The following is a 23,098-nucleotide window of genomic DNA, read 5'->3' on the forward strand; positions in this document are numbered from 1 at the left end:
AATACAAATATGGCATTGTTAAATTAACTGTTAGGGATGAAGGCCTTCCCAGCTGGCTGGGTTTTGAAATGTAGATTCACTTCTTCAAAACCGAAGTCTATCCATCACCGTGATCAATATGAAACAAAATCATCAATGAAATTTGTTTAAGTCACTGTGAGAGACTAGGGTTAGGTCTGCGAGGCCCTATTCCAGTAGGTACACCTGCCCTCTCGATGAAATTTTTTTTAAGTCACTGAGAGATTAGGGTTAGGTCTGCGAGGCCCGATTCCAGTATGTACACCTGCCCTCTTGTGGTATGTGTCTGTATGATCACGTACCATGCATTTTTAAGACCGTAAGAAATACAGTATTCCAAGTGGCTGTCTATAAGCCAAGCCATAGGGTCTAGTGCTCAAATAGTTCTGATTCTTTACAAAAAAGTGTTTTCTAGATGCCTCCTCTGCTAGACATTGAAAATCTCAATGTGCTCATATTTAATGACGGCAATACTGAAATGAAATTCTTTTATTGGCATTTTATTATTTATTTTGTTTCAGCTACTAGGGGTGCATAACAAATCACCCCAGAACTTCATGGTGTACAATGTCCATTCTATGAGTTGGGGATTCAGACAGGGGATGGATTATCTGGGGTCTCAGGAAGAAGGTTTAAAGTCTGGGGACTGGATACACTCGAAGGCTTGTTTACTCCAGTGGTGGATGAGACTGACTAAAGGTGGGGAGCTCGGTTTTTCTCAGTGTATGTGGGCTCTTCATGTGGGCTAGTCTGGGCTTCTTTAGAGCACAGTGGCTGTGCTGCAAAGGTGAATGTCCGGAGAGAGAGAATGCGAGGCAGAAGCTCTATTCGTTTTTATGACCAGCCTCAGGAATTAGACATGGTCACTTCTGCCATATTCTACTGGACACAAAGGGCCAGTTGTCATTTAGTATGGGAGGGGACTGCCTAAGGACACGAATACAGGGAAGTGTGGGTCATTCGGGCATCTGGAAGGCTGACTGCCACGCATGCCAGTGGGAAACTAGTGTCTGTTACGGGGATGGCACCCGGTCCTAATGAACTCTCCATCCAACTGTGGGCCAGTGTGGAGGGTCGACGTCCCCTCCCTTCCCACTTCCACTGGAATGTCTCCGGGAAGACGATCAAGGGGAGAAGTCCTAATAGAGGAAATCACCCCAGGGAAGAGACCCAGTCTTCCAGGATGTAGCTCTGGAGTTAAAAAGGGAGGCCAGAGGCGGGGCTATGGCGCAGATGGATGGGAGGGTCAGGCTCCAGGGAAGGGCGGGAATGGCGCTTCTCCCTCTGCTCCTGTCTCAGAGTTCCTTCCCCATCCCCACTTCTGCCTGCTTTTTTAAAAAGTCCCATCAAGGACTTCTGGGAGAAATACGAATGACTAATAAACAGTTTTGAAAAATCTTCAATCTCGCCAGTAACCCTGGAAACAGACACTGAAGCAACAAATCAGGCAAGCTGAAAGGATTTTATTAGGCAGGAAAGGTATGGTCAGAGTGCTTTCTCCAGTGACTACAACTGCATTGGATCAAAACATTGACTGCTGCCTATAATTATCTGAGTACATCTCAAGCCTTCATTCAGGTTTTTTTAAATGAGTATTTTGACTCCTAAAAAATAGCTGGTATTTAGGAACACCACTGCTAACATTTTGATCACTACTCATGAGCTATTTCAGGAGCCCACCGTGTAGCCCCACGCCCTCGGGGTGTGCCTCGGCTATATGACAGAGGAGAGCTCTGTCCTGATCTTGAACATTCTGTGTCGTCGCTGGAATGAGAGAAAAGCATATTTTTGGGGTATGCTCTCTTAGACCAGGACAGCACTGGGATGTGTGAGGATCCAGAGAAGAGGGATTGCACCTGGGTCTTGAATAACAGGTGAATAGGATTTTTTTCTAGGACCTCCCTTCTGGTGGGGTAGTGGGAGAAGCATTCTAGGTACAGAGAACAGCATGGCCAAGGTCCAGCGATGTCAGTGAGTGCTCTATGTGTGGGAAGTGGCAGGTGCCCGGTGCCCTGGTTGGTGACACAGAAAGGGAGTGTTTGGAAGCAAGTGAGGCCGCTTGTGGAGGCTGGTACAGAGTGGTTAGGGGTCATGCCGGGAGGATGCACTTGATCCACTGGTGGGGAGCCTGGCATGGTCTTTTAAGCAGGAACACCATGCAGTCAGGTGTTTTAGGAGAAGCCCTCAGTGTGGTGGCATGTGGAGGAGCGAGAGGAGAGGACAGAAGATGGCAGCAGAAAGCTGGAAGTGAGGGGGATCTGGGGCAGTGTGTGTGGGAGTGGAAAGAAGGAAATGACGAAAGAGACTGTCCTCAGGCTGAATGGCAGGGTGTAGGCAAGGGGCATCTGTGAGGACTCCCAGGCTTGGGGCTTTGGTGACTACCTAGATGACAGGGTCTTTAACCAGACAGAATGTGGACTCTGAGGAGGAGAAGAGTGGTCTTGGGGAGAGCTGGCGCTCTCATTTGGACTGGCTGAGTTGATGTGCTCATGAGATATCTGGGGAGCAAGTCCAGCAGAAAACAACCTTGGGTGTGCCTCGGGATATTTATCTGGTGAAATCCTCTTGGCTTGTCTGTGTGTCTTTTATCCACTGAGATGCACAGTCCTAAGGGAAGAGACTCTCTTTCTTTGTCCCACATCTCCTGTGCCTAGTACAGGGCCTGGCACCTTGGAAGGTTCAGTAGACTTAGCTGGATAAACAGCTGTCTACATAAGGGACTGGCCCACAAAATGCATTCAGGAAGAGGAAGCGTAGGGAGGGAAGAGGGCCAAGAACGTAACTCTGAGGACCACCTTTTGAGGAATGCTTAGAAGAGAAGCCAGTAAAAGTGATGGGAAAGAAGAGAGAGTGGGAGAACGAGCCCAGCTGGCAGTATGGGCTGGGGTGGGACAGAAATGGTTCCATCCACTTTTGTGTAGGATCCCCTCCCAGTGGACAGCCAGGTGAATAAACCAGCTCATGTCTCTTGAGCGATTTTCTTACCAAACATCAGAAGTAATTATGGCCAGGTGTAGTGGCTCAACCCTGTAATCCCAGCACTTTGGGAGGACAAGACAGGTGGATCATTTGAGGTCAGGAATTCAAGACCAGCCTGGCCAACACATGAAACCCCGTCTCTACTGAAAATACAAAAATTAGCTGGGCAGCAGTGTTGTGCACCTGTAATCCCAGCTACTCCGGAGGCGGAGGCAGGAGAATCGCTTCAGCCTGGGAGGTAGAGGTTGTGGTGAGCCGAGACTGTGCCACTGCACTCCAATCTGGGTGACAGAATGAGACCCTATCTCAAAAAAAAAAAAAAAAAAAAAGAGTTATATGCGTACTTCATTGCCTTATCTTTCCATTCTGTCTCTCTAGAGGGAAAATTCCCTAAAGGCTGTTAATTACCTGAAATAATTCAATAGGTGGAAAGAACTGATGAGAGATGATTTTTTGTTAATGGTGGCAACTTTGGAAATCCGTAGGAGGCAACATCTCTCCAGATGAAAGCCAAGAAACCCAGTCTGGTGATATTTGGTTGCATGTATTGGGCTACAGCTGATTTGCTTGACACTGGCTGCCTCCTGTAATGCTCTTCATTCTAAGTAATGACATCTGCTAAATAATTAGCTAATTGTTTTACCAATCGATTTTTTAAAAACATTCTGCGGTAAAACCAATATAGCAGGAGAAAATGTAGAAAACAGAAGGAAAGCGATCTCCCCAAATCCTGCCCCCAACACAGAGGCTCTGATAGCGATGGTTCACTTCCAGTCCCTCCCCATAAGCAGCTGGCTTTTTACTTGTAAACACCATGTACCTTGTATCCTGCTTTTTTCCCACTGAACATTATCTGATTCTTTTTTATGAGCAATGAAATTTGATACGAGGTGCTGCTCACATGATGTTTGGAAAAGACCATTGTTGGAAGGATTGGTGAGTACTTTCTAAGCCCCATCGACTTCAGGGAATCAGGAAATTAAACTTTTTATTTATTGGTCTTTGACTTTCCCATAAATGGACACAGTTCTACGTTGTTTGACTGCATTGTAAAAGCAGACGCCTGGCGAACAAAGGCATGCCGATGAGTAATTAGGCATTAAGCGGGAGGCAGGGAGCTCTTTATGGGACCCTTGGTACCCACCCCGCTGCCTCTAGGGTTCAAGTCTACTCCTCAGCATTGGATACCTTTACTTTCTTGGACTTAAAAAAAAAAAAAAACTTACATTTTTTTGGAGTGGGGAGGTTGTTTCTGGCTTTGTTTTGCTTTTGCCCAAATGTTTAAAAACAATGAGCTGACCTTTGTATATTCATTTAAGGAAGAGGATAAAGGATGCTTGTTACGTACACGATATTTTTTTAAAATCCTGTTGTCTGAACCTTATTAATCTTGCATAGCGCTTGAGTGATTGGAGACTTAAAATATAGAGAGTGTGATTCCTTCTGCAGAGCCAGCAGAAGCCAGGTCCCAACTCTGCAACATCTCTCTTTGATGCCAAGGAGGGGAGGTGATCTGACCTCATTTACCTCCACACATTTGATGTCATTCCGGAGACGGTATGTTGTTATGACAAGTTCCTCTGCGAGCCCACTGGGGTTGTTAGTCTTGATCCGAGTACTGATGGGGGAGCAGTTTTTGCTTTGGGCACTTTTCCTTGTGAAATGCATCTCTTCATCTGCTTAGTCCAGAGCAAACTTCTTATCTTCTCTCCCTGTGATCACAGCTATTAAATAAATAACAAAGGGGACTCTATCTTCTCAGAAGAAAAACGGAAGCGTTCTTTTCTGCCTTGGTAAAATGTTATCATTTCTGCAGACACATCTTTGCTTGCGTGCTGCAACTTTGTAGAACAAAATGATAGTTGCTGCCTGCTAGAATGGATAGCGCCCATTTTGTTAAAAATCAGAAGGTTAAAAAATGCCCAGATCTGCAAACAATGGCTTAGTGTTTGGCTGTGTTGAAAACATCCACCAGTCCATTAGTGCAATACGTCATCATTGAGGGTAGAGAGAATGAAGTACTGTGGCAAGCTAAAGGTGAAACGATGGATGGTGAGCCCCTGTCCCCAAGGCATGGAGTTTGGGAGGAAGATGAAGCTGTACAAAGACGCCTAACACACAAGTGGGCTGTGCTCGGGGCTGTGACGGAGTTCAGAGAAGAAGGTAACATTTCCTCCAGCTGGGGCCAGGATGGAATGACGAGGTCTTCCCTTAAGCAAGGCAGGGAAAGGGATTAAGGCCACACTAGACCCACTGCTAACCTAACATTCCTTGGTTTCCTGGGAACTAGCAGAATCTACCGATAGTGCATGAGAAGTGTAACTAGGAACTTGATTTTGTAAAGATTTAACAGCCAAGAGTCTTGCCAAGAAGCGGGCACCACCACGTTGCTCCTTGCATTTAGAAGGGATCCAGAAAGGTCATCCTGCAGGCCTCACTGACTAGCCATTGGAATCTTCTAGGTAGCCAGACTCTTACCCTGCATCTAGCACTTTGAAAAACGCTGTGCATTCATTTTCTCATGCAATCCTTAATTGTACAAGGTAGGTCCTATCATTAGCCCCAATAGAAGGATATGAAAACTAAGACTTAGAAGTAGCTTGCCCAAGGTCACGAAGATATCAAGTAACTGAGCTGGGCACCAAAGCTCTCCTCTCAATCAGTAGGCCAAGACCAGCCTTGACAACTGTCCATGGCAAAGGCATTTCAGAATGCTGTTTGCTAGTTCCCCTGCAACAGTGCTCTGCATACCAGGCAGGGCATCGCGTGCTGGGGTATGAAGGTACAGTGGATGGGGGAAGTGCACCAGCTTTCTCTTGTCCCCCAGCACTGCCATCCTCTTGGCCTGAGAACTCAGCAACATCACTGTGTCCATTCACGTCCTTGGGGCTCTGCCTGCTTTCTCACAGTTTCTCCTGTTCTCCACTCACTCCAGCCAGTGCCCAGTTAATGGTTTAAATGAACTGGGATGGTGGGTTCCACTTCCAGCCCAGACTGGAACCCAGCCATCCAGGGCTCTTTCAACCTGTCTGCTTGGTGATTGGGCAGCCTGAATTCCTAGGACACTTCATTTTTTTGTTTTTTGAGACAAGGTCAAGCTCTGCCACCCAGCCTGGAGTGCAGTGGCATAATCATGGCTCACTGCAGTGTCAACTTCCTGGGCTCAAGCAGTCCTCCCACCTCCGCCTCCTGAGTAGCTGGGACTACAGGTGCACACTACCACGCCTGGCTAATTTTTAAAATTTATTGTAGAGATGAGATCTCGCCATGTTGCCCAGGCTGGTCTAGAACTCCTGGACCCAAGTGATACCCCTGTCTCGGCCTCCCAAAGTGCTGGGATTACAGGCATGAATGAGTCACCACACGTGGCCTTCAAATGTTTACACACTGTGTTTGCTGAATTATTTTATATGAATGACTCACTAAATGAATAACCAAATGTGATTCAATTTTGATTCCTTCATAAAAGTTCCAAATGAGTTCACAAATATGAACTTTCTAAACCCATGTTCCAGTTCTGTAAGTCTACCCCACACATTGTGACCCACCACTGTATCAGTGGCAGTCCCCCAACCCGCTCAGCCCCGCCCCCATCCCCACTCAGGCCAGTCCCCCAACCAGCTCAGCCCCGCCCCCATCCCCACTCAGGCCAGTTCTTACTTTCTGCGGTCACGTCTCTCTCACCCTCAGTTCCCTGCCGGTGTACTTGTGTGTGGGTGAGCTAAGAACACTCAGCGTGAGATGTGTCCTCTTCAATGTTAAGTGTATAATACGTTACTGTTGACTGGGGGTGCAATGCGGTAGAGGAGATTTCTAGAGCTTATTTGTCGTACTTAAATGAACCCTTATACCCATTGATGGATAACTCCCCATTTTCCCCTCCCCTAGGCCCCAGGTCACCTCCATTCCAGTCTTTGATTTTATGAATTTGACTATTTTAAACATCTCAGATAAGTGGAATTATAGGCCAGGTGCAGTGGCTCATGCTGGTAATCCCAGCATTTTGGGAGGCAGAGGCGGGCAAATCGCTTGAGCCCAGGAGTTTGAGACCAGTTGAGGCAACATGGCAAGACCCTGTCTCTACAAAAAAATTAAAAAATAAAAATTAGTCTGGCATGGTGGTAGACACCTGTGGTCTCAACTACCTGGGTGGCTGAGGTGGGAGGATCACCTCAGCCTGAGAAGTCGAGGCTGCAATGAGCCATGATATCGCCACTGCACTCCAGCCTGAGTGACAGGGTGAGACCCTGTCTCAAAAAAAAAAAAAAAAGTATAATTATGCAGTGTGTGTTCTTACGTGTCTGACATTTCACTTAACATAAGATCTTCAAAGTCTGTTCATGTTGCAGATTGCAGGGTTTCCATCCCTTTTAAGACTAGATGAGATCCCACCGTATGTATGTACCACATTTTCTTTATCCGTTCACCTGTTGACTGGATGTCCAGGTCAGTTTCACATGTGAGCCATTGCAAACAGTGCTGCAGTGAACATGGGAGTGCAGACATCCCTTTGAGATCCTGATTTCACGTCTTTTAGGTATACATTTCCCCCAGTCCTCCCAGCAGTTGTCAGCCCTGGCTGACCCTAGAATCACTTAGAGAGCTTTTCAAAAATGCTGAGGCTGGCCCCACCCCCAGGAACCTGACTCAGCTGGTCCAGTGGGACCCCTGTGGTGGGCTCCCCAGGAGACTTGACAGGCAGTGGCCTCAAGAACCTTGCTCCCATCCATCTCATGGCACAGTCTCCTTGCTTTTCCCCACAAGAATGATTTCCACTTCAGTCTTCATTTTCTCCTACCCCTACTCCTGAGCTGCTGAGTTCTCTTGGAAAAATCCCACAGCTGGACCACAAACCTCTACAAATCCAGACCCCCGCCCTGCTGCCCGGCTCCGTCCAGCTTCCTCTCGGTTATGGCGTTCTCTTGAAATGACGATGCCACAGGCTGCCCATCTTCCTCCAGGTTTCATCTCAGGTGCCTCATTCTCAGCTGAAGACCTCTCTCTGCCTCCCTCAGACACTCCAGAGAAATCCCCAACTGCCTCCCTCCCCACTCTCAAGTTTCTTTCATCTCTTCCCATCCACTTGAGTCATGTGACACCCCCCTCCCCCACCCTCATCCCCCACTGCCAGAAGTGGGTCTCCCTTCCAGGTGCAGGCCCCTCCCCATGCTGCCCCTGCTCCCCTTCTCTCCTCCCCCATCCTCAGGCAGCCTCAGCCTGGGCATTCCCATTCCCTTCTTTGCCTTGGTCTGTAAACACCACTCATTCCTATGTTAAAAAAAAAAAAAAAATCCTAAAACAGAAAGAGAGAGAAAGAGAGAAGAGAGAGGGATTCAGAAGACAGAAGCAGAGAGATGGGAGTGAGAGAAGGTCTCAGTTCAACGCTGAAGCTGGAGAGGGAAAAGAAACAGATTCCCCCTGAACCCCCAGAAGGAAAACCAGCCCTACACCTTGGTTTTTATCCAGTGAGACCCACTGTGGACTTCTGACCCCAGAATTATCAGATAATAAACTTATGTTGTTGTAAACAAACAAACAAACAAACAAATTTTGCTGACTCTATTTCTCCATCAAGCTATCTCCCTATCCCCTCTCTACAAGTCTAGTCCTGAGCTAAGCCACCGTGCCCAGCTGTCAGCTAGAGATTTCCCTCTGCCTCCCCTGGCACCTTGAACTCAGCTGGTCTGCAGCCACACTCACCTGCTACCCCAACCTGATCCCTCTGCCGTGTCCGTGTGCAGGTCAGTGCACTCCAGCAGGGGCTGCATGAAGCCTAACGTCACCCATCAGCATCACTGAGACTTCATGTTCTCCACTCTAAGGTGGAAATGCGTCACCCTCCTTCCGTCTGCTGAATAAACCCATCATCCCTCTCTGTTGCACTATTAATTCTTCATTTTACCTATCATTAGGCTTTCAGTAAATAAATAAGTGAAGCCAAAATAACTGCCTGTCTCCATAAGTAATCAAAATGTGTTTAGTGCTTTAGTAAATAGTTTGTTTTCTAATTTTCCTTTAATTAGCAGAGAAAGAATTCAAATCAATTCCTTATCTGTCAGATAAAAAATTAGATTCAGCTTTTGTTCTTACACATATATCCAAATTTTAATGTACACAAGAAACACAAATTCATAATTGTTCTGTAAGATCATATGTATCCAATACTAAACACATTTCTACATTGATCTTCTCCCTTTCGTCACAGCTTAATAAAATTATAATGATGACCTTTCAAAGTCTCATTGCCTGATCCACATTTACACAGCATCCCTAGCTCCAAATCTCGGCTATTGCAAGGGGCCTGCTGCATCTCACTGCCTGACGGTCTATGCTGGATGCACCACAGGCAGCACTGGGGTCTATTACCACTCATGCGTTACCCTAGAAGCCAGCACGGTACTTAACACAGAGGTAGGGCGGTGATAAAAAAAAAAAATTGTCACCAAATGATGAGTAAATACGTAAGGTCTTTGGGCATGTCTTACATCGTGTTCATACCAATACATGTGATACTGTGGCTACATCACCTGTCCCAAAGGGAATGGGGCAATAGAGAGTGGAGGGATGTGTCATGAGGCTGAGGGTGGGAGGGACTGTGGCCATATTGAGGAGTGAGCTGTAAAACAGCCCAGATTCAGTTGGCAAACATGATTGCTTTAACCCAGACTCTCCTGGTTGATTGAAGATATCCAGCAGAGTCAAATCCTTTCTCTAAACATCTAGAATGTCATGAATATGAGGCAGTGCTTTCAATACAAAATATTCTTTGGAGGAACAGTAAGATTTCTCCTGTGGGATTATGTTGAGACTTCTCAATCTTCTTTGGGAACCATAACGGCAGATGTTGGAGAGGGATTGGATATGCCACTCATAGCTGATACCGGTCATGGAATCTTAGACAGAGGCTATAAACAACAAAAGAATGTTTAAAATGGCTTCAGTGATTCTCCTTCAGGCCAAAGGAATTACAACCATGTGTTCTCAGCAGAGGAGGCGTAGTATTCCGCTATGGTCACTTATTATCCTGTCAGTAGCTATATGGAACGTGGATAAGGAGCAAAGTTGTTCTTTCCGTTCGGAACTGGGACTGTCCCCTGCAGATGCTGCAGCCAGATCAGTGCCCAAGTGGAGTAGAAATCATTGTTCTTGGACTGAATATTCTGATGCTAGCTCCTATTTGGCAGGAGGAGAGGAAGAAGGGAAGAAAATAGGATTTGTGTTCTTGTGCCTGTATTACCCAATTTGGGAACTTACAGATCTGTTTAATTTTGATTGGGAGAGAGAATAAAGCATTTGAGGTTATTTCGGTTACTCTGTGCGGAAATCACACGCTACACCTAACAGATTCAACAATTTCATAGAGCCGTAGTCAAGCGCGTGAGTTACAATTTTATTCATTCCATTTATTCAGTGAGTCAGGCTCTGACAGGGGGTTGATTTGTTGTTTAATATTTGGGGGGATTATTTTGGTGTAGCCGTAACATGTTTACTTAAATACCGTGTGTTAAATGAGATGTTTTGGTTTGTTTTGATGGGTACTTATAAAGGCAATATACAGCACTTCACACTTAGCATTTTCCCATCCTCAACATGGCACCAGGATTAGCGCAATGACTGCCCTGTGTGTTTGGGAACAGCCAGGTTTGTTAAACCCAGAGAAAGGCAGGACTAGAAGACACGGCTACTGCCAAGGCAGAGCTGAGCTGAAGGGGATCTTTCCAAAACACTGGGTCCCAGTGCCATGCTAGGACCAAAGACTGTGGGTGGCAGCAAAGAGCCCAAAGGAGAAAATTGATTCTTCTTGCTTGTTTTGTGGTTCTTAGGGTGTTACCATAACAGCATGGATTCTTCCCTGTACTCAACGGAACATATGGGAAGCCTATAGTTAGCTCATCATTTCAACCCTTCCTCCCCCACACCCATCTCTCCCCCCTCCCCCGGGAATCTTCAATATGGGACCAATTTTTCTGTAGGTGAAAAAAAAAAAAAAATTAATTGGGATGAAATGTCCTTTTCTCCTGAACTGTAGGCCAGCTGTGATAGGTCCCGAACTTTGATTGAAGTTGCAATTGGCCACTAAACTGCAATGTAGAAATTGTTCCTAGAAAGGCTGTAGAATTAGCCAGGGCAGGAGAAATGTCACAACACCTGATTCCCGTGCCTGGCCACCCAAACAGAAATGGCTTTGGCCAAAGGCAGCCACAAGATACTCTAACAAAAAGAAGGCACAAGGCAACTTTTAAGTCATGGTCCTAAATGCTAAAGCAGACCAAATGAGAATACACTTCTCTAAAAATAGGCAGCATTTAAAAGTTGGTTTCATATAGGAAATCATCACTTTGCCCTTCTAACCATCATGTCTGAGGGCCTTTACATCTGATTTTTGCAAATATAAATTAGATACTCAATAGTTATGCAGATGCCTGCTACATGCACGAACAGTGACTGAAGATTCCTAGTATCGGTCTAGAATGGGTACTAGACAGCCTCGCTATGAAACGTTATTACCCCCGGGTGTCATTTTAATGTCTAAGTCATCTCTCAGATGGCATAAGTCCAACTTTAATGCACTAAAACAGAAGAAATCTATAAACACCTTCATGTATTTGATTAGTAAGTTGGGGTTTCTTTAACTGGCTGTTTATTCCTCTGTTCAGAACCAACAACAGCAAGTCACTGACATTGTGCCAATTTATCAAAGACTTTTATTTTTGTAAAGTGGGCTGTTGTATTGGGGGCATCTACGCTAGAGTCCCCAGGACCTACCCCCCCATTCCTGTGCAGTATCCTTTTGTTTTTGACTCACTGGATTGAGAATTGTGAGGTGGTTGGACAGTGTTATTTCTTTTGTAGAAAGCTACTAAGAAAGACTGGTTTTAAGGGGAGGTTATCTAATTTGTGTTTCCATAGGTGGTAAATATACCTTTCCCACTCATCAATCTCTGTGTCCCTCCACATAATTGCAGATTTGGTTCTGTATGTCTTTTGGGTAATTTTTTGAATTTCACTTCCCATAAATTGAATTATGTGTCACTCCTGTTAGAGACTGTTGGTGTTTAGGCAGAGAAAGGAGAGAAGAGGCAGAAGGCTCCATAAGCAAGGATTTTGTGAGGACTCCCTGGGAGAAGAAAAGAAAATGCACCTGGTGGAGAACAAAGCTCCTACATGTCGAAGGCAAAGACAGGGCCTTGCAGAGAACTTACCACAGACAGAGATAAAGTCACGTAACCCTGCGCGTCAGATATAAGCTTGAGAGTTATGCACATTGCAGGCCTCTGATGTCACAAACCTGCCTGTTAAACAGCATTCTGTTAAACCACAACAAAAACAGTGTCTCTTTGAAACAGAGGACAGGAGAGAAGCTACCAAGATTCCCTCACAAAAAGGAATGAAAAATGGAAACTAGCGCAATGACTGCACTGTGTGTTTGGGAACAGCCAGGTTTGTTAAACCCAGAGAAAGGCAGGACTAGAAGACACGGCTACTGCCAAGGCAGAGCTGAGCTGAAGGGGATCTTTCCAAAACACTGGGTCCCAGTGCCATGCTAGGACCAAAGACTGTGGGTGGCAGCAAAGAGCCCAAAGGAGAAAATTGATTCTTCTTGCTTGTTTTGTGGTTCTTAGGGTGTTACCATAACAGCATGGATGCTTGCTGATTTAATATATGTGAAATGTCTTTTGATATTCTTTTTATTTGTGTCATTTTTTAAGATTTCATTTTAGTAACCATAAAATCCCTTAGCCTGTATTTCCTAAAGTATGGGAGGGAGTTTAGGTAGCTGCCAGGTGCAACATTAAATAATATTGACTTACATGTTAAGAAAGGTGGTTTTTCCAGCCCGGGCGACAGAGCCAGACTCCGTCTCAAAAAAAAAAAAAAAAAAGAAAGGTGGTTTTTTTTTTGTTGTTGTTGTTATTTTTTACTATTCTACTTCAAACCTTCTGTTTAGGCTGAGGAGAAAATCTTGGGTTTGGTGGTCATATGTCAAACACCTGTCTAATACTTACTAATTCCCTATTTCGACAAACCGAGACCAGGCCTCAGACAAGAGGTTTTTAGGAGGCAACAAAGTCCAGCTGGAATTTAATCGTCCTGGTTGGTTGGTTTGGTTGTTTGGTGGGTTGGTTGGTTGGTTTTTCCATTTTATTTACTTTTAGATTGCCTTCTATCTATGACAAGTGATCCCAGTTTTCTAAGTAATGGAAGATAGACAGGATCAAATTGGGCACAGGTCAGTTCGGCTACAAATGTTCTCTGTTCCAGGGGTGCTGGCATGGAGGCAGTGAATTTGAGAAGAGGCATGGTCCAGGGCATTTGACAGGGCTATTCACAGAGGTTCTCTGCCAGGGCAGTCCTCAGCACATTCTCTGTGCAAAGTGATGAACTAGATCTGTGTCAGTGACAAAGTAGATGAATTGACAGTTATCACTTGGGTCAGGAGGGCAGGGCAGTGTCCCAGAAAGGTGGCAGTAGACAGACTGGGAGCCCCTCCCCAGAAGAGGAGCTAGTGGCCACATCTGGGGCAGTCTTTTCTGCCTCTCCCCGACCCTCATGCAGACAGTGTGAGAAAAACATATATACTGCTCACAGGTGAGCTATCAAGGATCCTCAAAAAGCAACTGTAATGCCAGCACATTGGGAGGCTGAGGTGGGCCAATCATTTGAGGTCAGGAGTTTGAGACCAGCCTGGTTAGCATGGTGAAACCCCGTCTCTGCTAAAAATACAAAAAATTAGCCAGGCGTGGTGGTGGGTGCCTATAATCCCAGCTACTCGGGAGGCTGAGGCAGGACAGTGGTGTGAACCCCAGAGGTGGAGCTTGCAGTGAGCAGAGATCGCACCACTGCACTCCAGCCCGGGCAACAGAGTGAGACCCCATCTCAAAAATAAAAAAAAGAAACAGAAAAACAAAAACAAAGACAAAAATACAAAAATTAGCTGGGCATGGTGGCACACACCTGTAATCCCAGATACTCAGGAGGTTGAGGCTAGAGAATTGCCTGAACCCAGGAGGCAGAGATTGCAGTGAGCCCAGATCTTGCCACTGCACTCCAGTCTGGGCAACAGAGCGAGACTTCACCTAAAAAAACAAAACAAACAAACAAACCAAAAAAACCAACATGAGCATAAAATCAAGTCATAAAATGTTCGCACCATGCAATAAAGACAAATAGACACAACAATACCCAAGGAAGCAAAGTGGGTGGAGAAAAATAACAAGCTACAGAAATAAGTAAAATCATTATCAGGCAGAATCAAATATTACACCCACAAACAAAAACCAAATAGAGACTTTGGAAATTAAACTGTTGTTTGGTTACAGGAAAACCTCTATAGATTGGCTAAATAGCAGAATGGATCATTGAAGAGCCACTTAGTAAACTGGAAGATGAAGTTTGGGGATTCTCCCAGAAACCAGTGCAAATGGGTAAGTAGACAAAAAATATAAAGGAATACTTGAGAGCTGAGGAAGATAGAGCCAGGTATTTAAGTAACCATCTAAGAAGCATTCTCGAAGAAAATAGAGTAGAGAAAATAATCAGAGATATAACTGAAAAAAACTCTGTAACTAAAAGAAAATGGAAAATAAAAAGACAATACTGAAAGTGAAATACCCTACCTTATTCCCAAGTGTGCATGTTATATAAATGTCAGACATGACTAGCTAATTAAGAAGCTGGATATAATCTAATTTTATAGCCAGCAAAACACACACACGTAAAACTGTGAAGAAAATCTGAATAAGGCCTGTGAATTGCACCAACATCAATTTCCTGGTTATGATATTTGTGGCACACAGAATTCTAAGATGACCTTTAATGAACCTCACTCCTGTATAATCCCCTGCCCTTGAGTGTGGCAGTACCTGTGAATATGATGTCGTATCAATTCCATGATTATGTTATGTTATATGGCAAAAGGGATTTTTCAGATGAATTAAGGTCTCAACCTTAAAATATGAAGGTTATCCTGGTTGGGTCAAGCCCAATCAGGTGATCCCTTTAAAAAGGGCACCAAACTCTTCCTCATGAAAGAGATTGCAAAATGTGTGAGGGATCCACTCGAGGTTTTCCATTGCTGGCATTGGAGATGGAGGGGGCCATGTAGCAAGGAATGCAGCAACTCATAGGAGTTGAGAAGGTCCCTGGCTAACAGCAAATGAGGAAGCAGGGAATCTCAGTCCTCCAACCACAAGGAACTGAATTGTGCCACAACCACATAGACATGAAAGAGAACCCCCGGCCTCTGATGAGAGTGCACCTCGATTTTAGCCTGTGAGACCTTGAGCAGAAGACATCACCACGTGCACCCAGACGTCTGGCCTGCAGAGCTGTGTGTTAAGTAGTTTTGTTATAAGCCACTAAATTTGTAGTCACTTGTGACACAGTACTATAATTTTAATATTTTCCCTCCAAATTCATGTTAACACTTAATTTCCAATGTGACAGCATTGAGAGGTGGGACCTTTAAGAGATGATTGGGTTATAAGGGGTCTGTTCTTATGAATGGATTCATCCATTCATGGATCCATGGTTAATAGGTTATCATGGAAGGGAGACTGGTGCCTTGATAATAAGAGAAAGAAAGACCTGAGAGAGCACGTCGGCATGCCCAGCCCCCTCTCCATGGGAAATCCTGTTCACCCTGGGGACTCTGCAGGGAGTCCTCACAGCAGGAAGGTCCTCACCAGCTGCATCCCCTTGGTTCTGGACTTCTCAGCCTCCATAACTGTAATAAATAAGTTTCTTTTCCTTATAAATTACAGTTGTAATTTATAATTTTAAATTATCTTTCCAGATATCCTATTCTAAGCAACAGAAAATGGACTAATATGCACAGCAATAGAAAATGAATATTCTATTTTACCAGAGTTATGCCAGATATTAGCATTGGAGAAAACTGGGTAAAAAATAGGCAGAACCTTTCTGCAGAATTTTTTTTTGCAACTTTCTATGGCCCTATAATTATTCCTTCTAAAAACGAAATGCGTAAAAGGGAGATTGTGTATTCTTGTCAAATACATGTAAAACAGTGACAGAAATTGACTATGTGTTAAGCCTCAAGAACGTTTTAAAATTTTCAGGAAGCAGAAATCACACAAATCTTAATCACTGACCACAGTGCAGAAATTATTTAATTAATAAAATATTGACAATGAAAAATAACAACGAAAGAAAAAAATCAAATACATTTCTTAATAATTATTGAATTAAGAAAGAAAACAGACTGGGAGCAGAGGCTCACACCGATAATCCCAGTATTTGGGGAGGCCTGGATAGGAGGATCTTGAGCTCAGGAGTTTGAGACCATCTGGGCAATATGGTGAAACTCTGTCTCCACAAAAGATACAATATAGCCAGGCATGGTGGCATGCACCTGTAGTTCCAGCTACTTGGGAGGCTGAGGGAGGAGGATCACTTGAGCCCCAGAGGTCAAAGTTGCAGTGCAGTGAGACATGATTATGCCACTGCACACCAGCCTGGGCAACAGAGCGAGACCCTGTCTCAAGACCAACAAAACAAAACAAAGAATAAAAAGAAAGAAAACAACTGCAAGCTACTCGGGAGGCTGAGGCAGGAGAATGGCGTAAACCCGGGAGGCAGAGCTTGCAGTGAGCTGAGATCCGGCCACTGCACTCCAGCCTGGGCGACAGAGCGAGACTCCGTCTCAAAAAAAAAAAAAAAAAAAAAAAAAGAACAGTAACAAGAAATAACAAGAGCACCATGATGTGTCTATGTATAGTGGCATTCTGAAGGAGTAGCCTTGACTACATTTACAAGAAAACAGGAAAGACTGGAAATAATCGAGTTATGTTTTCACCTTGAGAAGCTAGAAAAAGAAAATCAAAATAAGCTCAGGAAAGGAATTAGTAAACATGAAAGCATACATTAATGAGATCAAAAGCAAACAACAGCAACAAAAATGTAGAGTTGGTAAACAGAGCAAAGGCATGTAAACATTCAAAATGTCAAAGGACAGGATGTGACTTTAAGAGCCTTAGAAAAGAGAACTGTATTAAAACACCAACATTTTACAAAGCCATGTAAAACAAATGGTTTCCTCTAAAAATAAAAATGATCAAAATTAGAAAAGAAAAAAAAATGAAAGTACCATACAGACCAATCTCCATAAAAATAAAGGGAAAAGACATGCCAAGATTTGCACCCGAAAACAGCCTCAGGTCCAGGAGTTTTCCTGGCAAATTCTATAGGTATTTGCAATTTATATAAGCAGTGTCAGAGGATGGAAAAGGAGAGAAAGCTGCCTTCAACTGAAAGCTAAAATAATAATTGCAGAAGTTTAAAAACTAAAAGACTGCAAGTAAGATAATTGCATATAGAATTCTGAATATATCGGAAGCATAATACCTCATAACAACTAGAGTTTGTCCCAAGAATGCTAGAATGACTGAAGTTTAGAAAATCCACTGATATACCTTATTATATTAACAGGTTAATATAGAAAAATATAAGATTATCTCAATAAACACCAGAACATTATTTGCTATAATGTCCCTCCATATGTACAACCATAGCACAAACTCAGAATTATTTAATAATCTTAAGCAAAGGAAATCCTAAGCACGACATGAAATCCTGAAGCCATTAAATAAAAATTTCATTCATTTTACTGTGTTAAAATATGCAGGGCTTTTATATGATGTATACCACACCAAAGCAAGATATTCACAGTAGAGGAAACTGTGGAGATAAGTAGGGAGAGTGGGTATACAGGAACTCTGAACTTTCCAATTTTTCTGTAAACCTAAAACTGCTCTGAGAAATAAAGTGTATAAGCAAAGAGGAACAAAAAACAACAAAATAGATAAAATACTTGAAATATGTTTGACATGAAGGCTTAACACCTTAATCTATAAAGAAATCAGGACCGGGCACGGTGGCTCATGCCTCTAATCCCAGCAGAGGAGGAACGCTTGAGGCCAGGAGTTCGAGACCAGCCTGGGTAACATAGCGAGATCCTATATATAAAAAAAAAAATTAAAAATTAGCTGAGTGTGGTGGCATGCTCCTGTAGTTCTCACTACATAGGAGAATCACTTGAGACTGAGAGTTTGAGGCTGCAGGGAGCTATGATGGCACCACTGCACTCCAGCCTGGGCAACAGAGCTAGATCCTGTCTCTTAAAAAGAAAAGAAAAAGAAAAAAAAGAAAATGAAGATATATACTCTCTGTAATAATATTCAAATTGTACCTGAGGTCCTATCCAATGCAATAAGATGGGAAAAATATAAATGTTGGAAATGACTTAAAATAGTTATTATTTTACAAATGATATAATTTTCCATTTAGAAAAATCCAGAAGAGAATCCACTGAAATATTATTAGAAATTTCTTTTTATTTTATTAGAAGATTTATTTATTTATTATTAGAAGTTTAGCCGGGTCACCAAGTAGAAGATTCACATACAGAAACCAATAGCTTTCTCATGCATCTGCCAAAACCAATCTAAAAGTACAACTAAAACATTCAAAATAGCCACAGAATTTCAAAATATACAGGAATAAACATGGAAAAGAAACACATCAGACCCATGTGAGGAAAATTATAAACTTTACTGAAGGATATAAAGTAAATTCAAACAAAGGGGAAGATGCAGTATAAAGGTGTCCGTTTTCCCATAAATTAAAAGCTAAATTTGGGGAGATGCCTATCACATTGGCAATGTTATTTTTGTTGTTGTTTGTTTGTTTACTTTGCAAGCTTATTCTAAAATTTATGTACAGAAAAAATATCCAAGATAAACAAGAAAATTTTGGTAAGGAATGATGGGGACACTGCTCAGTCTATAGAAAGGAAATAGAGGAGGCCACTGCATGGGAAAAGATACTCAACTTCACTAACAATTACAGAAATGCTAAATAAGAAAATAACAAGGTCCCTTTTTTCCCCTTAAATATCCTTAAATATTTAAATGATAATGTGAAAGGGGAAAAACAGAAATTCACAGATACTGTTAGTAGGAGTTCAATTGGTCCAGTCTTTTTCAAAACCAATGGCATTATTTCTCAACACTTTGTGCATTACTGTCAACCAAGCATTAACAAAGTAACTTTTCAGAGTCTATCCACTCCAGAGGTTCAGGGAAACATGTATCCAGAGAGGCTGATCAAGCATGTTCATGTACCACTGTGTCTAACAGCAAAAACACTAGAAATTATTCAAATGTCTATTAAGATAATTATTTAAAACAGAGTGAATTTGTATTTGGGAATATAGGTAGTGATTTTTTAAAAAATCAGTCTATTCTTATAACACTGCAAGAATTCCAAGACACATTATTAAGTATCAAAAGAAAGCTGTAGAAGGTCAGGTGCGGTGGCTCATGCCTGTAATCCCAGCACTTTGGGAGGCCAAGGTGGGAGGATCACTTGGGGCCAGGAATTCAAGACCAGCCTGGCCAAGAAGGTGAGACCTCATCTCTACTAAAAATAGAAAAATTAGTCCAGCGTGGTGATGCACACCTGTAATCCCAGCTACTGGGAAGGCTGAGGCAGGAGAATCACTTGAACCCAGGAGGTAGAGGTTGCAATGAGTCGAGATCGTGCCACTGCACTCCAGCTTGGGAGACAGAGACTGTCTCAAAAAAAGAAAAAAAAGAAAAAAGTAGAATATTTTGCACTGTGTAACATAGTAATGTTAAAAATTTATGTGTTAATGCAGATGTATATGCTTGTAAATGCAGATTAAAAACAAGTAGTTAACTTACTTCTGAGGACGTACAGGATTGGAGATGTGGTGAAATCAGGAGGACTTTCGTTTCCTCTGTATGGTTTGAAATTTCAAAATGAAAATGTGACCATATATTAAGGATGTACTTTTTAAAATTCCCCAAAAGTAAATGTGGCCATCCGAAAAGTTTATTTACACATGCGTATGTCATCACATATTTATTTCACAAAGATCTGAATGCTTTTTGACCTTATAAAAATCATAAAAGCACTTAAAAAATTAAATAGTAGTGCTGGATCAGAAAACGTATGCTTTTAGGATGTCTGATGAAATACCAGTATTAAAAATTCATCAAAAATCTTCTGGGAGGATTAGGACTCCAGTGAAGAGAGAACCTTTTTGTCAATAGTGAACCTTACCTTGGGCTTCTTTTTCAAAAACTCTGTATATCTTCGCTCAGGAAGAAATGTTAAAGTGTTCCATATCTCTTTATAGCATCGTGGAAAGCGTCTGAAACTTGAGACCACCATGGCTTCTTTATGCACGTATGATATTTGGTTATTTGAAAAGCCATCAAGACAAGATGGAACATAGTCACATGCCCAGAGATTAAAATTTCTTGAAACATGTTGCCTCTTATCTGGAGCGATCTTCTTACGTCCCAGGCCCTGGAGAAGAATTACAAGATTAGAAGGAAAATATTCAAGGTCACATAGTTTTTTGTTTGTTTGTCTGTTTGTTTGTTTGTTTGTTTGTTTTGAAACAGAGTCTTTGTCTGTCGCCCAGGCTGGAGTTAAGTGGCACGATCTCAGCTCACTGCAACCTCTGCCTCCCGGGTTCAAGCAATTCTCATGCCTTAGCCTGCTGAGTAGCTGGAACTACAGGTGGATGCCACCACGCCTGGCTAAGTTTTTGTATTTTTAGTAGAGACAGGGTTTTGCCATGTTGCCCAGGTTGGTCTTGAACTCCTAAGCTCAGGCAATCTGCCCACGTCAGCCTCCCAAAGTGCTAGGATTACAGGTGTGAGCCACCGTGCCCAGCCTCGGTCATATAGTTCTGAGGTCTTTCTTAAAATCAGTTACTTGACATGTATATGTTGAAATGCACCCTATGATGACTGTCTCGAGGTCTCCTTTACCAACCTGTTGAAGGTTATGAACTGACACTCACAAAACCCTGGCGGGGTTCTGTTATTGTCCTCACAGTCTTCTGGTGCCACCAAGGAGCCTGGGCTTTTAGAGGCATGGAAGGCAGAACCAGAGGGAATTCAGCCAGAAACAGACTGTTAGACAGCCTCAACCTTAGGGACCCAGGTAGGTTCCCTTTGCCCCAACATCGCCGACCCCTCCCTGCTCCCCAGCACTCGGTGGGACCAATGATGACTCTTTCTCTGAAAAGTCTGAGGAGGCCGAATTCTTTCCCATCCCTAAGGGCTCCCCTGAAGGACCCAGCACCTTTGGGTACTGGCCCACCGGCTTCCTCATTCACTTTCAGCACCTTACATGTGAACCTAATAATTACTGTGTACTCAAAATTGTACATTCTGTTTGATCACAACTAGGTGAAAACCAAGAACAAAAACACTATACTGACATGAACAACTGAGAGGAAACGGACGTTACATTACATAGACTTCACATCAGTAAAGTGAGGTTTCTGTGATGAAGGGTCAATGTCAGATTCGCAGCAGGAGATGCAAGGCACATTTCAATTAGAGTAATTTGAGGACAGTCTATAAAGGGACTATCTACATATGTGTGGGTATGTGTAGGGACACCCCGAGGGGCTGTGCAATGGCTCCAGGACTGAGGGGACTGGGGAGGAATGTACTCCACATAGATCAGCCCCCCGGAACCAGAGTGGGGAGAAGAGGAAGAGAGTGGCACTGGAGGAACAAGTGTATGACGCGGGGCACAAAGTCCAAGTCAGCTTCTAAAGAATGACTTGAGGATACTCCAGCAAATTGAAAAACAAGTAAAAGAAAGGCATGATGAAAATAGGGGAAAGAGCTTCAAGGGAAGTAGCAAGTAAAATTTATGGATGAAATCTAAATGCTTGCTAATAATGTGACTATGAAATGTATTGAACTGTACAAATTCACAAAATGGAAAGGAGGGAGGGAAACAGAAAGACAGACAGAAAAGAATTTACAACTAAAATTCCAGGATTTCAACTTGATTAGGGAAATGAGGGCCATGTCTCTGAGCTCCCAGCTGAAGTCCAGGAATGGCACCTACAGAACTTGGAGGATACAACCTGGCCACCAATACAGCAGCCCTGAAGCAGGAAGTGAGATACAGCATGCTGGAAGACTTACCTTATTCTTGGGGAAAAGCTATAGTTACTAATTTTTATACATAGAGTAATATAGTGTTAATATAATTGTTAAATATTTATACTTGAGGGCAAGTACTCGTGGAACATCAATAGAAGTCAGAGTGAACAAAAAAACTCAATCAGTCTAGCAAAGTCATGAGAGGAAGAAAAAAAGAAACAAAATATAAGCATAATAAATAGGAAACATAAAAGTGAGATGGCAGAAGTAAAACCAAAAGCATAAAATGTCATAATAATGTGAATGGGCTAAATTCTCACATAAAGAAATAGATTCTTGGATTTTTTTAAAAAACTATGCTGCATTCTACTTATCATAGAAGACAAACGCAAAGCAAAGTGACTACAAATTATGGAGACAAAGGAATGGGCCACAACATAAAGAACAAACATTAGCAAAAAGAGAGTAATAGTGACAATGCTAGTATCATAACGTAGATAGAATTCATGGCTGAAAGCATTAATGCATATAAAGAGAAACACTTTATATTGATAAACGGCAAAAGCCATCATGAAAATAAAACAACAAAAATTTTTGATGCAGAAAGATATGGTATTAAACTACATAGGCAAAAAAAACTTTAGAATCTCAAGAATAATCTTAGAAACAGAAATTGACAGATCAATACAAAAATTAAGACAAGCATGAGAAAGGTTTAAATAATTCGCAGTCCTAAATTAATAAATATAAAGAACTTTGTAACCAACATGGGGGAATATATATTATTTGTAAACAGCCACGACACACTTGTTAAAGTTAATCACATACAAGACAACAGAGATAATCTCATATTTCAAAAAGTGAAAATCTTAGATTATACTCTTTGAAATTTACCACAACCCATAAAACTAGATATTAGCAATGAATAGATTATTTCTAAAATTTTTAACCATATAGATAATTCAAAACATTCTTCCAATTTTTTTAGGAAAAGGGAAATTAAAAATTAAAGCATAGGCTATTTGAAAGCAAATAATAATGAGACCTTAATTGGAAAAACCTTTGGGATGTAGTCAAACCAATAATCTTAAAGACTACTTATAGTTTTAATAAATTATTAACAAAAACAATTGCAA

At 42.5% G+C, this 23,098-nt stretch overlaps 1 protein-coding gene across 2 annotated transcripts in view; it reads right to left on the reverse strand.

Annotated features, from left to right (window-relative positions):
• Positions 1 to 23,098, reverse strand: part of TEX36 (testis expressed 36) — an 88,873-nt gene that overhangs the window by 45,297 nt on the left and 20,478 nt on the right. The window contains exon 4 of one of the 2 annotated variants that reach the window (XM_025397248.1): positions 19,858 to 20,355. The exons of the other annotated variant lie outside the window; for it this stretch is intronic. Coding sequence (XP_025253033.1) covers positions 20,059 to 20,355 — 297 coding nt within the window. The 3' untranslated portion in view covers positions 19,858 to 20,058. Of the gene's footprint in view, positions 1 to 19,857; positions 20,356 to 23,098 lie in introns of those variants that run through there. 2 annotated transcript variants of the gene reach the window in all.

The sequence above is a fragment of the Theropithecus gelada genome, chromosome 9 (assembly GCF_003255815.1).
Source record: "Theropithecus gelada isolate Dixy chromosome 9, Tgel_1.0, whole genome shotgun sequence".
In the NCBI taxonomy this organism is placed as follows: domain Eukaryota; kingdom Metazoa; phylum Chordata; class Mammalia; order Primates; family Cercopithecidae; genus Theropithecus; species Theropithecus gelada.